We start from the raw sequence: 16,966 nt of genomic DNA on the forward strand, positions 1-16,966 counted from the left end.
TATATTCACGTTACGATCCCTACCTTTATTATTGACAGAAGATGGGGTAGTTCGTTGAGAGCAGAGGTAATTGAGCAGATCTTCCGGTTCTGTACAGTTTTGAGCCTGAGCTCCACTCCTAACTGTTCGGTCGCCAATACCATGCACGATACAATCAATAGCTTTCTTTCCCTTAATTTCACACCTATTAAGTAAGCCTAGTTTTGCATAAAAGTACTCGCGATAGCTTTCATCAGTCCGGGACGTGCGTGCCAACATTTCTTCAAGAAGGCGGCCGTAATTCTCTTCGCTTGGAAACGCCCTCTTGAGTTTATGTTGCCACTCTTCCCAAGTGTACACAACGGAGGGAAGAGTCTCATACCATGTCTTTGCAAGTCCACTGAGCTTTTGCAATGAAAAATGAATAGTTTGTTTCTCCTCCCATCCGTATATGGTCCTACACTCGTTGACCTTATTGATCCATATTTCGATAGTCTGGGCTTTGTTCGTGGGGTTAAATTCAGGTACCACATTGTTCATATTGTTACTGCTTAAGGTAAAGCTCTTACTCGGTTCACTTTTCCACGTAGCGAGTACCTTGATGATGTCTCTTGTAGTCATCCGACTCGATTTTCGATGTGGACTATTATCACTTGAGGATGAACTCGACGACCTCCTGCGTCGCTTCCGTTTGCGTTTCGGTAGCGGTGGCGTATACGATGTACCGGCACGCTCATCGTCATCTGAAGCCATGGTCTTACTGCAATTATTAATCTCTAAAAAGGGACTTGTAGTTAAATAAATGAATAATTATGGGAAAATCTGTTAATGTAATTTATTCAATTATTTCAACTACTTTGTTATTAGGTACTATGATTATTGTTCTCTCATAAATCATATTGAAAAATAAGCCAAAAAATCACACGAGTAATTACTAGTGTCAACTATATTAAAAGCCACGGGACATACACGGCTATATATGTATATTGCTACCAAGACTTTTCAAATTTGTGTATGATCAATTATACTTATCTTTAAGATTGTGCAATGCTGTGTCCAATATGCTCAGCACTCTGGGCTGAGATTACAGCACTCTGGGCTGAGATTACAGCACTCTGGGCTGAGATTACAGCACTCTGGGCTGAGTATAGATGGCATACCTAGCCATCACAGCACTCTGGGCTGAGTATAGATGGCATACCTAGCCATCACAGCACTCTGGGCTGAGTATAGATGGCATACCTAGCCATCACAGCACTCTGGGCTGAGTATAAATGGCATACCTAGCCATCACAGCACTCTGGGCTGAGTATAGATGGCATACCTAGCCATCACAGCACTCGGGGCCGGATATCATTGGCAATACTGGTATACGACGGTGATATCAGGCATACTCAGCCTGTACCACACATGTAGTACCACATACATAATATATACACATGGCACACACGGTTGATTTCAGGCATACTTAGCCTGTACCACACATGTAGTATTACATACATGCTTTACACACATGTTACACACGGTTGATATCAGGCATACTTCGCCTGTACCACACGTAGTCAGGCATACTTAGCCTGTACCACACATGTAGTACTACATACATACTTTACACACATGGTACACACGGTTGATATCAGGCATACTTAGCCTGTACCACAGATATAGTATCACATACATACTTTACACACATGGTACACACGGTTGATATCAGGCATACTTAGCCTGTACCACACGTGTAGTATCACATACATACTATACATACATGGCACTCGCTGTTGATATCAGGCATACTTAGCCTGTACCACACACGTGGTAGCATAAAATCGTACAGGTAAACAAAACATGACACACGCGGCGGTTATCAGGCATACTGCGCCTGTACCACACACGTGGTACCATAAAATCATACAGTTAAACAAAACATGGCACACGCGGCTGGTATCAGGCATACTGCGCCTGTACCACACACGTGGTACCATAAAATCATACAGGTAAACAAAACATGGCACACGCGGCTGGTATCAGGCATACTGCGCCTGTGCCACACACGTGGTACCATAAAATCATACAGGTAAACAAAACATGGCACACGCGGCGGGTATCAGACATAATGGGCCTATACCACACACGTGGTACCATTAAATCATACAAGTACAAACAAACACATGGGGCACGCGGCTAGTATCAGCCTTACTGACTTCTATCAAAAATACTTGGTACCATAACCTACGAGAATAATATATATGAACATTTACAGCACGTTTAGTAGAAAGGTTGCATGATCCACGTGGCCGATATCAGGTATACTTAGCCTGTACAGCACACATGTCCGCATATGAATAAAATAGAAAAACATAAAAAAAATATCCTCAAACAACATCAAAAAGTTATTATCAGAATCCAATGCCTTGGCCACATTTTATCCCTATTTAAGCGTGAGTTATATGTATACTTACCACAAATTTAATTATTTCAACAATACTAATTACTTAGTGACGATTTTTACTTACGGTTCTTTATCCCTGCTTCTGAATTGTGATTAAAACTCCAGGATTCACAATCAGCACACTTTATTTAATTACCTTTATTATTATTTTACAGATGCATAGATGCCATTACATAATAGTAACACTTATTCTAGTACTTATAACACAGATTATCGGCTTGAGAGCTACTACCCAGTACTTTGCTTTCGGCTAATGCTCGACAACGACTGCCGCTCGTCCATCCGGACACCTGGTTTTTACCCGTCTCCCCACTATTTATTGAGTGGGAGGCCGGTAGTTAGTATTACAGTGTTATTATCTTACCCTACTTAAAAAGTAATCTAAATAAATTATTCTAAAACTTAATATTACTTATTAAAATCATCACACTCTGTAGCGGCGAATACGGTTTGCCCATGCATAGACTTTCTGCTTTAGAAAGTCGATGCGCTCCGTTACGTTGGCCATGTAGTCGCGGGGCCTGATATCCGTCCCCGCGAATGCCTGGTTTACAAAGCGCATTACTCGGGGGCGATTGTTGCCCCTCCTGATTATGCTTTCTTATTATTATGCCTGTTCAATGTTATGAACAATCATGTTATGCCAAATCTGTTATGCGAATTCATATTATGACAATTAATGTTAGGCGTATTAAGGGGCACCCCATCCCATCGCCATCCCATCACTACCCTCTCTAGACGCTGTGGTCCATCTTAGTGGGCCAGTATGATGGCCCATCGTGTAGAGGAGCCATGATATGGCTTCTCTGAATAACTCAATGGGTAGTGCTAGTGTCACGATGGTCACAGGCGCCGAGAACAGCCCTGGCTTATCCTCTAGCCGCCCAGACATCGAAACTTGCCAATACAAATTCAATTTTGATTAGTCAAAATAAAGATTCAAATTAGAACGGAACGGGAGACCTTTTTATAGGTCTCTGGGCGGCTAGTGGATAAATCTACTAACATTACCTATATCAGTTTGTTGGTCTTACGTTCGGATATGGAAGGACAATAAACGAACAGTCTAAGATATTAACATTAACGGTTATAGAGCCTCTCCAGGGAAATTCCCTTTCTAACAAAATGAGAATTTGGTACATGCATGACAGTATTGATTGATACCAGTGGCGGATTTGCCCTAAGGCCAAGTAGGCCCGGGCCTAGGGCGGCAAGATATTAGGGGCGGCAAATTGTGACAAAAAATTAGTTGCATTACCTACAACAAGAAATAACTCAAAATGTAGTCAATATGATGGGTGCTGAGAAAGGGGCGGCTACAGGGCCTGGGACCTAGGGCGGCAAAGACTGCAAATCCGCCACTATACCATCGATTCTATAGAAGCAAATAGAACTCACCACGGGGTCGGAGCCATCCATGCGCGCACGCATGATCACGTGGCCTCCTTGGAGACCGGCCACGTCGGCCCAATACATTAATCTAGAAGGAAAATACGTAGAATTTAATTTATTCCTTTAATTTTGGCACTGGACGCCATTGCTGCGTCGGGGCATATTGTCACTGTTGAAAAATACTACCTACCACCCAACTCTTCTCTTTCTACTTAATTAAAAAGAAAAGGATAATAGTTGCACGCGTCCTTGATATCTAGCGTGGTATATTTATTTTCACCACACCAACTGGTAAATGCTCTCTTGATTCTTCAAAAACCGATACCAAATTTGCATTTTATTCACATGTGAGGCAAAGTAATCAAATGCAAATTTTGAGTTGTTTTCTTATGTTTGCTGATTGAATTTACTTTTAAATGATGATTTTGAATCATATATATTTAATAACATTTATTTGGATTTGATTTGGTTTGTTTTTGTTTGATATCTTACAATTAATATTTTCTTCGGGTTGTTGTGGTGAAAAATTTTGTGTTCCACTCGGGGGCCAATTTTGTTTAACCCTCGTGCTTTGAAACTCTCGCAACACTCACGATTCCATTTTTCGAACCACTCGTCGCTACCCTCGTGGTTCATTTTTGGAATCTTTCGCTTGCTCGGGTATCAATATTAGCACGAGCGGTTAAACAATAACTTTGCCCCCTTGTAAAACAACCGTTCTTGACATCCAGCCTAACAAATTTCGGCCATTTCGGGCTGTAAGGATGCGAGCACACACCGATCCGTATGTGATGCACACATAGATGGCGCCACGTGACGTGTCGCTAAAGTAGATATTGTTAATTAGCTAGTTTAAAGCTACAGCGCTCTTTCTAACATTATGTACATATAGAAAAATAGTTCTCTTACCCATTCTTGACATCCAGCGTAACAAATTTCGGCCTCAACGAAGCTGTACTGATGCGGGCACACACCGATCCGTCCGTGATGCACACATAGATGGCGCCACGCGACGTGTCGCTGAAGTAGATGTTGTTTCCAAGCCAGTCCACTGCAATGTCACCAGCGTCGTATAGACCTAGGCTCACTAGGGTCTGAAAACAAAAAGATGTGGTAAAGTACAGCCTAACCTTATGCATAGAACTTTAATATGGACCTGATTTATTTAAATTATGTTTTATCCCTTTACAAATACATAAGTCAAAATGACAGACAATGAGCGCTGCACAGCGCTGGATCAGCTAGATGGCCATGCGATGGTTGAGAGCACGCACTATGGAATGGGCCACGTGTAGATGTGTACGCACCATCACTAGCCCACTACCTTTGATGTGCGGGCGAAAAACCGACACCGCGGCCATGCCATCGCCATCCCGCCGCGCCATAAGCCATCCGACACCACTCTCTCTCTGCACGCTGGCCCATCTTATTGGGCCAGTATGATGGCCCATCGTGTAGAGGAGCCATAAAATGCGTATATCATATTACCCTCACCCTCAAAACTCGTAAGTCTTGAAGACTCGACTAAGTCGACTATATTTGAGGATTGTATTTATCTGGGGGCACGGCAGTGCCCCCGCCAAGTCGAGCAAAACAAAGAGGCACGGCCGTACCATCCTTTTCTCGAAGCGATTCAGGCCATTTTCGACGTCCTGTAATTTTGTCCTGGCTGAAGCTAGAACCCTGAATTTTCAGTAATATATAGGGCTTAACATGATTAAGATATATTCTCAAAAACTTTCAATTTGAACTTGTAGTTTAAGAATTATTGTACGTCAAAGTTCCTTATTTTCGACACTGACACACTCACTCACGATCATCATAATTCTAAGGTACTTCTAGGCCTTCTAGCAGGGTCAAACACAAAACGGTGTTCGCGTCTTTACTGTAGACATACACAAAAGTTAAGGGCTATAAAGGTTAATTTTCTTATGTAACCCTTATCCACGTGAAAAGGTACTTCTTTTATTTAGAGAACTATGATAAAATCATTACCTACATGCCCACAAGCTGTTAAATATTGCCCACAGGAGAGAAAAATTTACAGTTCGCGTGAAAATACTAGTTTTCTCATAATGCTTTACTCGTACCGTACTCGTATGTGTAAGGGGTCATCCATTAATTACGTCACACGAATTTCAAGGTTTTTTGACCCCTCCCCCCCTCCTTGTCACACTTGGTCACATTTGACCAACCCCTCCCCCCCTGGTGTGACGTCACATTTTTTCAACGAAATCGGCAAATCGAATTAAGTATTATTAATTTTTTGTCAAAATATTAGTAAATTTATAATTTATAACCCAAAACTAATTATGAAAAAAAAAATTAACTAATAAAAACGATTATCGTTCCAAAAACTTGTTTTTGAACTGTACAGTAAATAAAATTATTAAAATAAAATTTTGGTTACTGATGAAGTTAAAGTGACGTCACAAAATTTGTGACTCCCCTCTCCCCCTTGTCACAACATGTCACATTTTCTTGACCCCCTCCCCCCCTAAACGTGTGATGTAATTAATGGATGACCCCTAATGCTCAAACTGCAATTAGCGCTAGCGTTATGTTCAATTAGAATTATTTTTAATAGGTGACGATGATCCTTTTGTCATTATGCAGCCGTGCGATTGCCAAGTCATTATACGTATTACAAATTAAAGATATCTCATTGATACGTTTTAACACCCCCTGGCACTGATTAAAATAACCGACTTGGTTTCACATTACATCTCAAAGCTTTTTTTGTAGTCGAAGCGTTGCGAGACTTGCACCTTTTTACATGTAATGTTTTTGATGGGATTTATTTTACGCGTATGGATGTAAGAAATCGTCTTTGCCGCCCTTAAGGCGTTAAGTCTCGAGAACCTTAAGGGTTCGAGTCTTTAAGCCTCGAAATTAGCGTTATTCACAACACTATTTAATCCCTATACAATTTTGCAAACTTCAAGAGTTACCTGTTTTGTCTCTACGACGTTATCTAGCTGAGCTCTGGCTATAGCCTGGTGTCCTTCCGCTGTCTCTACCCAGTAGAGATACTTGCCGTCGTAGGACACCCCGTGGCTCTGAAAAAAAAACATTATGGGAAGTATAGCAATCGTATAAGAAAGTCCCCCTGTAAGGGTAAAAACGGGTGCATCGCAACTTCTGCTGCTGACTGTACCTTTTTGATACCCGTAGCTACAACAACTTCTTGCTTGGTTTTGACCTTGATGTACCGAATATCTTTCTCAGTGCTATAGAAAAGCATCGCTTCTGGACCTGCAAGAAAGAAAAAAATCATTTTAAATTTCAAAAATACTTGCTCGAATTCACATTGCAAAAGTATATTTTTATTATTATTAGTAGTTGAAAATCACCCGGACCATATCCGCGTTCATATTCACATCGAAACTCGGCCGTTCTGACTATAACGCGTCCCTGTTTCAGTTTACTTACCTTGAGCAAAACAGAGATATCGAAAATCATCCGCGTCATATCCGCGATCGCATTCGCATCGAAAATGTCCATCGTAATTCTTGCAATGATGGCTGCAACTCGGCCATTCTGATAGACACTCGTTCACGTCCTCGCATTTGTTTGTAGTTTCGTTGTAGTAGTGGGAGTGTGGGAAGGGCATGCAGAAACAATTAGGGCCGGAGCGATCTGGGGTGCATTTTGTGATGGAGGTCGGACAGGTGGAGTTAACGCACATCGAATGCCCTGGAAAAATAAAGTGTGTCACTACCATGTCTTAAAATAATATAACTAATAATAATAAGGTTTCATATAACTTGCACACTTTGGGTGTAACGTGTAACTATCTGTGTAAAGTCCGTATAAGCTAACACGGTATTTGAAAGCCTAGAGCCCTAGAGTGTGCATGTGTTATTTTAAATGATATAATTTCATAGAAATTTAACGTTAATCGTTTGCGTAAATTGCGTAAAAAAAAAACAACGCAACCTCTATATTGGGTTTAATACAGGGACCGAATACCGGTATATTTTTCATACAAATTAACTGGTATTCAATTTCGGTATCTTATTGGTTGTTTATATGTATATTTTTGCACTTAATTTAGCTAATTTGTACAATCATTATCTTTACCTAAATACTATTCTATAATATCAAAGAAATAATGTGTAAGCTAGGAGATATTTTGATTTTTAGAGTTCCGTACCCAAAGGGTAAAACTATTACTAAGACTCTGCTGTCCGTCCGTCCGTCCGTCTGTCTGTCACCAGGCTGTATCTCACGAACCGTGATAACTAGACAGTTGAAATTTTCACAGATGTTGCCGCTATAACAACAAATACTAAAAACAGAATAAAATAAAGATTTAAGTGGGGCTCCCATACAACAAACGTGATTTTTGACCGAAGTTAAGCAACGTCGGGCGGGGTCAGTACTTGGATGGGTGACCGTCTTTTTTTGCCTTTTTTTGCATTATGGTACGGAACCCTTCGTGCGCGAGTCCGACTCGCACTTGCCCAGTTTTTTAGTTATACCGGTAACGGTAATTTGATAGCAATTGAATAGCACCGTCTCAATGTAGCAGCAGATATAATTATTTTGAAAGAAAAGTAGAGATAGAGAAACCAATAAAAGTTTGTAAAACCTCACATTTGTCGCAAAACGGGCCCTCGTCGCTATTGTCCCTGCAGTCTGTGATGTTGTCGCACATTTGCCCAGGCGTCAGGCAGAAGGACGAATCCAAGCACTTGTAGAAGCGCGATCCGACGGGAGAGTATTCGTAGCACGCTTTGCCGTCGCTCACCGTGTGCGCGTTTAAGGAATGTCCTGCAAATATTTCGATTTTGTAAAAAACTTAATTATCTGATTAAAACAAAGCTGCAACCGTAAAAATACTGCGAATGTCAGATTTGTGTTTAGAGCGCATTCGTAGGTATCTAAAATCTTTATCAAAATTCTTGCTATGATGACTTCATTTCTGTGAGCTGTGGTCACCTAAGTAGCTACGTAAACGTCCGTTAATGTTAAATCCTTGTTCCTATGTAATTGGGTACATGTATCCGTTGGTGTTCCTTAAATAAATAAAATAAATAAATTCGGCCGTTCTGATAAAAACGCGCCCCTTTTGGTCGGTACAGTTAGGCTTTAATGCGAGACTAGGAGATGTCATTACCACACTTAAATGGAATTGGGCGTTACAAGTTGAATGGCAAGTGGACCACGGATTGGTGATCGCTTTCGGATGAATGCGCCTGACGTCCCCGCCGTTAGCTCGTTGGGTGGACGACATTAGGAAGATCACGGGGCAGTATTGGATGAACCTGGCCAAGGACCAGGATAAGTAGCGTACATCGTTTTCAACACTCAAAAACTTATGGTACTTCATTTATTCCATTAAAAGAAAGCCTTGGGTGTAGACTTCTTTTTAAATAACTTAAGTTTCTGAGTGACTTAAACTTATTTTTCCCCGTGTCTTATATTATTTTTACCCCACCTGACCCTACAGAGAGGCCTATGCTCAGCGGTGGGTAACATAAGGCTAAAATGATGATGATGATGATACTTTGGTTTTGGTATACTGACTTACTTTCTTACTGCTGTGGCGCAACGACCCGAAGTGGATCTTGGCCTCCGACACCAAAGACCGCCATACTACTCTGTCCAAAGCCGTCTCTGTCCAGTCGACGGCGCCGAGTTCGCTAAGGTCTTCTGCACTTCGTCTCTCCAGCGGTACCTAGAGCGTCCAGACGGCCTTCGGCCACTTGATACTCCAGAGTACGCCCTCCACCTCCTCCTCGTTGGTTTTGATATGGTGATGTGTAACTTATAGCTAGAGATAAAACTGGTTGGGGTCACATTGAGAGACCGTAAGACGAATGAGTGGCTGAGACAGCAGAGCAAGGTCACGGATGTTGTAAATCACGTAGCCAATTTGAAGTGGGAATGCATATAGCACGAAAGACCGATTCGTGGAGTAAACGACTACTTGAGTGGCGAGCATGGGGGGAAGAGCGTCCTCAAAGTAGACCCATGATGCGTTGGGACGACGACATCAAAATACTGCGGGGAAGAGGTGGCTCCAAGTTGCACAGAACCGTGACGAATTGCGTAAAACTGAAGGAGGCCTACACCCGAAGGTTAGAAAAAGGCTAAAGAGAGAGAGAGAGAGATGTGTAACTTACTGCAAGTTGTCTCGATATCCTCGTCGCTGCGGTCCTCACAATCGTAGTGCCCATCGCACATCCATAGGCTCGAGATGCAGGTTCCGTCTCCACATTGAAACGCCTTGCCGCATGTAGCCTGAAATATCACATTTTTTACAGTTTTTAGGGTTCCGTATACCCAAAGGCAAAAACGGGACCCTATTACTATTAAGACTCCGCTGTCCGTCTGTCTGTCTGACCAGACGACTGTCACCAGGCTATATCTCATGAACCGTGATAGCTAGGCAGTTGAAATTTTAACGGTAACTGCTTACTACCAGGATGGTTGTCTGCTCATTTGCCTCCTATATCATAAAAAAAGGGCCAAGAGCATGTCGGGCCATGCTCAGTGTAGGGTTCCGTAGTTTACCTACCCGTCAAAATAAACTTTTAGCAAAAACCCAAAAACTCAACTGATCATGTTCCGAATATGCCCTTAAACCATAGAAGGTAGGATTAAGGATCCTATAGAAGTGGTATAGGCGTGCCTCCGTGAGTGACAAAACATACGCAATGCGACACTATGATTGGTCGAATATATTTGTTGCCCACCATAATACATGTATACTAAATTTACGGTGGGGAATAAAAAAAAGTGAGACTGTGACAAGGACAAACAATAACAGCGCTTTCGATGCTACTCCTACTGAAAGATACATAAGACTATCCCGTTCTGTCAGTTCCCCCCAACAGTCATGCCTGATCCAGTTAAATACTAGATTCACGCCTTAAACGGATCCCCACTATTTTTGTTACACCCTGTATACTTACATTTTTGGTGATGGGCATATCGGTACAGTTAGCCTCGTCGCTGCCATCGGTACAGTCGGGCGCGCTGTTGCACACCCACGTGGAGGGGATGCAGGCGTGGCCGTCGCGGCAAAGGAACTGGTGGGTAGTGTTACAAAGTTGCTCGTTGGGGGGGTGGTCCGCTGGAAAAAAACCTAAGGTTATGGCTTGGAATGCAAAGGGCCCCGAATGGACATCATATACTCATAGACAATAGGGTATTATATATACTTTATTTAAAATAAATTATTTTACACCATGCATGAAATAAAGCACCAGATAATTATTAGAAAAACACAGATAGGAGTTATTTTTAACCACAAGTTCTATTTAATAAATCGGATAGAAATATAAAAAGTAGGTGAGTTTTGACCGTAACGTCACGATGTAATGTTTCATATAAATTCCATATGCCTACAAACTTAATATACATTAACTAGGAAAAAAAAAACATAATTAAATAACTAACCTACAAAACTTAAAAACTAAATCTAAAAATAAATAAAAGTAAACTTAAAATAAATAATTACAAAATATCCCCATGCGGAATGGTACCGTAGATACTGGCAGCATTTCCTCGCTGTATCGCAATACTTATTATTTGTGCGAGGAAGCTGCCAGATCTACGGTCACCAGTGGCCTCAGCTATCCTTTTTGAAAGATCCTTAAAAAGGGTAGACGCGTTCGGACCCCACGGGCCAAGGGTCTCGACACCAAAAGGTACGAAATCGTATTCGGGGCCGAGACCCCTATATTTGGACTTTTTTAATTTTTCGGCCGCCTCTGCTGCCGCGCCGGCTTTTGCAGTAGTGCCGTGGAGATGAGACGGGGCTAGGGTGTCCACACAGGTGGCGTCCCACACCAGCACCCGACCCATCTTCCACGGAATTAGTGACATTCCGTCCGGTCTTTTACCATCGTCTCTTACAATACCAGGAGGCTCGAGAAGAGCCGGTACGTTGACGCTGGTAAGAGACCGGCGGAGAATATCGTTAAGCGCGGCGTGTCTAGAGAAGCGGCCGGCGCTCCTTTGGCAGGAGAGCCTGTGGTGTCCGAAGGCGTCGACGTCAGTGCCGCAGGGGCACCTATGTGGAGCACAGACCCGGATGCATGTTAATTATAAGATATGTAATGTTTTGAAAATATGTGTCCCGCCGAGTTAGTTGCCGGTCCCATATTGGGATATCCTCCTCCAATTGAGTGGGGACGGGGGACTTAAATCTTCTCGAGCAGAGGTGTAGGGTTGGAGCCGGTGTAGCTTTATTTGACGTTCATAAGCGCATTGTAATATGCCTACTTGAATAGAATAGAATAGAGAATAGAGAGCGTTTATTCGTGACAAAAAAAAAAAAACAACAAGTAACACAATAACATATTAATGGTCATGAAATGGTCACTTGAATAAAAAACTATCTTTAGGTATTACATTTTTTAATTCCTATTCACTCAAAAGTTCTTCCTAACATTATCGACAGAACATTTTCTAAAGAAAAGGTAAAATGTGACTTTATCCATAAAAAGGGACCTTATTGTCGACGGAGCTTACGCCATTATTAACGATGCTCCGATATAAATACAACGCCACGCAACGCTGTGCGGCGTAAGCGCCATCGACAATAAGTTCCCTTTTCATGGATAATGCCCCAAATACTTACGGCAAAAATTCTCATCGCTTCCATCAGCACAGTCCGTTCTGTTGTTGCAGTACTGATCTTGAGAGATGCAGCCGCCATCAAGGCACGTGAACTTATCTTCCCCAAGACATTCTTTCTCGTATAATTGTAGTTCGTCGGCGAACTCGGCTCCGCACGCTAGCAGGCCAGATAGGAGGAATATGTAGAACATACTGAAAAAAATAAAAATAAAGGTAATAAAGGTTGACGACCCGTATATCGTATATCGTTGTGGGTACTCAACCCACAGGCCTTCTTGAGTTAACCGTGGTACTTAGTCAATATATATAAAATAAATTCGCGATAGACCCCGCCTATAAATGTGAGTTAATATGTGTTCAAAACGCCAAAGTTTTAAAATATTATATTCTAAAAAAATTAAAAGACATAATAAGATTTACCGAAGCGTTAGCGAAGGTCTCTGTTGTAAAGGATGACTCACGCTGCAATACTCAGTTTATGTCCGATAGCTACTTCAGTTTTGTATATAAAGGTTCAATTGAGCAATGATCACCGATTTTTGTCATCAGAAAAGTAAGTGTCGGAAGCCCCATCCCGGGCCCGGACCGTTCTAGTGTGAGTCATTCTTAACTCGCGGCGGGCAAAATGCTTTGGTATATCCGGATGTTCTCCTCTACAGTACGGTTACCATCAGTTTGTCACTGACATAAACGCCGTCGAGAACGTAATTTACTTTCTATACATCCCGTTTGCACTAATATGCGAGTGCGAGCGAGATGTATAGAAAGTAAATTACGTTCTCGACGGCGTTTATGTCAGTGACAAACTGATGGTAACCGTACTGGTCGCAATTCTCAACCAATTCTACTCGTAGGTAGTTAAATTTTGTAAATCTAGATTCGGTAGTTAAATAGAATTGTGCTGTCGACCATCTGTCTGTCTGTCCGTCTGACTGTCCGTCTGTCTGTCTATCACCATGCTGTATCTCATGAACCGTGATAGCTAAACAGTCGAAATTTTCACAAATGATGTATTTACATGTAACAACAAAATACTAAAAACAGAATAATATAAATATTTAAGGGGGGCTTCCATACAACAGACGTGATTTTTTTACCGTTTATTACGTAATGGTACGGAACCCTTCGTGCGCGAGTCCGACTAGCACTTGCCCGGTTTTCAAAATGGCGGAGTCAAGGGGTTCATGAGGTCTACAGCTCACAAAGCCACTAGTTTAGATACATTTTGACGACCGGTCTGGCCTAGTGGGTAGTGACTAGTGACCCTGCCTATGAAGCCGATGGTCCCGGGTTCGCATCCTGGTAAGGGCATTTATTTGTATGTATGATGATATTGATGATACAGATATTTGTTCCTGAGTCATGGTTGTTTTCTATGTATTTAAGTATTTATATATTATATATATCGTTGTCTGAGTACCCACAACACAAGCCTTCTTGAGCTTACCGTGGGGCTTAGTCAATTTGTGTAAAAATGTCCTATAATATTTATTTATTTATTGTATACAGAAGAAGATACAGGATTCTCCATACAAACGTAGTTCCCATTTTCCTCTCTAGATATTAACATTAAAAAAAAATATTTAGTCACAATGTGATGTAGGTAGGTAGGCTATGCTTTTGATTTTTTTAGGTAGATATTTTAATTAGGTATCATAAGAGTTGGCGCATTCAAAAATTTTGTTCAAATATTCATAAAATTGTGGATCTAATTGATAGATGGACATTTTTGGTAGTACATGAGCTAGTAGGTATTAGGTACGAGGGTAGATACTGTTAGGTAGGTAGGACTTTGTCTTGAAGCCTTGATAGGTATAGACTGTCCGTTTTGCTATGATCAAGTACACCATAGTAAATGTATGTATGGCGAACTTGATCTTAGAAATCGGACAAGGACAAGCTATAATATCCCATGACAAATTTACATAAAGCTTCTTTTATATAAATAAACACTGACAGAAACTTACCTGTGATTATAGTAGAAGTATATAAATAACAATTAAAATAAACAAGGCACTTAGAATAATTAAATCAACATTTTTGTACGACGGCAACAGAGTTCACGTGGCTGCAGGCAGAGAACGGAAGGACAGACATTACCGGAAATGAGAGTTTTATTAAAAAGACGGTTACTTACCATTAAACTAAGGGAATTTCTGAAACTACCTTCAATTTGCCTTCAATGTTGAATAAGTTTGGTTATTGCATTTTATTCATTCATTCATTATTTATTCATGAACAATATTGTGTATGAAATATAAAAATACAAAAATTATTCTAAATTACTTAACAAATAAAAAAATGTTATGATTGATGCAGATACTTGTCTTTCGTAGCCAGCAAATGTATCACTCTTGTTCTGGTTCTAGTGCCCACGAACACTTAATAAACGGTCCCATGAACACTTTTGCATAGGTTTAAATAATTAAAATCCATGACATAACTTCAAGATAACGTTTATTACGTTTAGTTATTGCTTGACTCGAGACAGAATTATACATCAATAGTGAGTATTGGTGAGTATTATATTCTTTGATCAATAGTTTTCTGTGAACATTTGGTTTAATAAAAATTCTGATCAGGATATATTTCACTGAAAATCTATCAAAGATAAATCTTTTTTAGCATTTTCATATTTTCATAAAGAAACCACGACAAAAATTGATGTTGTTGAAGTTTTACATGGTAACATCTATGGGTAACACGGGTAACACTGACCCAGTATTAAAAAAAAGTTAAAAGTCAGTTGCAGTGTTGCCAACTTGGCATATTTGATGCCAGATCAGTAGGGCTACCGCCAATACCGAAAATCGTCAATTGCGGGCATTTTTCTCTGTCACTCTAATTACGCCTTCATTGGAGTAAAAGAGTAAGATCCCCGCAATTTGCGAATTTCGGTTTTCGCGGTAGCCCCTCTGGCATATTTTCACTGGCTTTGGCACCAAAATTTTCCATTTAGCATCTGGCATTTTTTTTAGCATAATTTAGTCTAAGCCAAGTTTGTACCAACTTGGCAGCAAATATATGCGCCATCGCCTTATGCGGTTCATATTTTCATATGAATTTTGACTTTTGTGGGCGGATGGACGTCGACGGACTATAATATATGTATAATTTTTTTTAAATAGCAAATAAATCAGTTAAATTTACCTCTGATTTTTTCGTGGATAGACATATTTGAGTTTTGAGAGACAATTTAATCAGGTTGGACGAAAATTGTCCCATCTGGACTGGCCTTCACTGATCTTGTGTACTTACATAAATTTAGCCAAATCTCTGTTTTGCTATTTGCTGGGATGGGACAGCAGTCGGCATTTTAGTCCTAGCAGAGGGCCTACCACGAACGTCGATAACGAAAATTTCGAGAAACTACCTCTTTTACTCCAATTAAGGCGTAATTAGATTGACAGAGATAGTTGCTGGAAATTTTCGATTATTGATGTTCGCGGTTATACGCCTGAAACGTAGAAGCTTTGCTCGCATTTTGAGCTCACTTGGTCAATAATAAGGCTGGCCACAGACGCACGGAATTTTCCGTACGGAATGACAGGTGCAAACGAGACATATGTATGTGTATAGCGACGTCCCGTTCTCACCTGACCTTACAAGCCATTTCCGTTAGTAATCAAAAGCGCAAATTTAAAGTAGGCGTGAAAAATTATCAGCCCATAGAAAATTTGAGTTTCGCGCCTTTTTCTACTGACAAAGTACGGTGTTTTTACTGAATATTTTTAGACACAGTATTATTTTAAGTGTCTATTTTCAAGTGACATTTTAGCATTTTTTTTAGCATATTTCAAAAACCTTTGGCATAATTTTGGCATAATCTAGACAGCTTAGTCTAGCATTTTTTCATAATCCGAGCTGGCAACACTGGTCAGTTGAATGAATCCGTTGATGACAGGAGTGCAGTTTCAGTAAACGTGATTTTAAATTTTATGTTAAGCACAACAAAAATATCTAAGTGCACCTTAGTTAACAGCTCATATTTAAACCAAGATGGAAGTAACCGACGAGAATCTGGCTACCTTAGCAAACTACTTGCATCAAACTCTGAATCCTGATCCTAACGTGCGGCGACCCGGTAAGTAGAAATGTCACTGTTTTACGCGTTATTTCTGCTCTTAATCTAGATTTTTAGCCAAAACTATGACTATAAACCTAACCTATAGGTCATAAACAGTAAAACCAAGGCTACAACTGGTTGCAGACTATTGTTTTCTTTTGCACTGCAGGCATTTTGTCTTTGTCGTCTTTATTAAGCAAATTAACCAAACTTATAGTTGTAAAAATCCGTTTTATTCGTATTTACATGTTATTTTGTAACATTTCCGTGAAGTGAAATTCATACATGTGTTTTCAAATCAAAAACAATATGAGACTGGTATAAATTATTTTGAGTTTAGCGAGAATGACATCATAACATAACATATTCTTGTGCAATTATTTACACACAGCACGTGAGGAAACTCTGTTTAGACAGAACTAGGTTTAAAATGAGATACATGGATGTTGATCACACATACCGTTACCACAGTGTAAATAGTAACA

At 40.6% G+C, this 16,966-nt stretch overlaps 2 protein-coding genes across 2 annotated transcripts in view; one reads left to right on the forward strand and one right to left on the reverse strand.

Moving 5' to 3' along the window:
* LOC134800691 (vitellogenin receptor Yl) overlaps window positions 1-14,504 on the reverse strand; it is an 86,001-nt gene extending 71,497 nt beyond the window's left edge. The window contains exons 1-10 of the mRNA XM_063773186.1: window positions 14,383-14,504; window positions 12,417-12,607; window positions 10,744-10,904; window positions 9,952-10,069; window positions 8,420-8,596; window positions 7,253-7,516; window positions 6,978-7,075; window positions 6,772-6,879; window positions 4,730-4,914; window positions 3,827-3,908 (exon numbers count right to left, since the gene is read on the reverse strand). Of these exons, the coding sequence (XP_063629256.1) occupies window positions 3,827-3,908; window positions 4,730-4,914; window positions 6,772-6,879; window positions 6,978-7,075; window positions 7,253-7,516; window positions 8,420-8,596; window positions 9,952-10,069; window positions 10,744-10,904; window positions 12,417-12,606 (1,383 nt within the window). The 5' untranslated portion in view covers window position 12,607; window positions 14,383-14,504. The remainder of the gene's footprint in view (window positions 1-3,826; window positions 3,909-4,729; window positions 4,915-6,771; window positions 6,880-6,977; window positions 7,076-7,252; window positions 7,517-8,419; window positions 8,597-9,951; window positions 10,070-10,743; window positions 10,905-12,416; window positions 12,608-14,382) is intronic.
* Window positions 14,505-16,326: 1,822 nt separating this feature from the next.
* Window positions 16,327-16,966, forward strand: part of LOC134800826 (exportin-2) — a 43,542-nt gene continuing 42,902 nt past the window's right edge. Inside the window, exon 1 of the mRNA XM_063773383.1 lies at window positions 16,327-16,499. Coding sequence (XP_063629453.1) covers window positions 16,415-16,499 — 85 coding nt within the window. The 5' untranslated portion in view covers window positions 16,327-16,414. The remainder of the gene's footprint in view (window positions 16,500-16,966) is intronic.

The sequence above is a fragment of the Cydia splendana genome, chromosome 20 (assembly GCF_910591565.1).
Source record: "Cydia splendana chromosome 20, ilCydSple1.2, whole genome shotgun sequence".
Taxonomy (NCBI): domain Eukaryota; kingdom Metazoa; phylum Arthropoda; class Insecta; order Lepidoptera; family Tortricidae; genus Cydia; species Cydia splendana.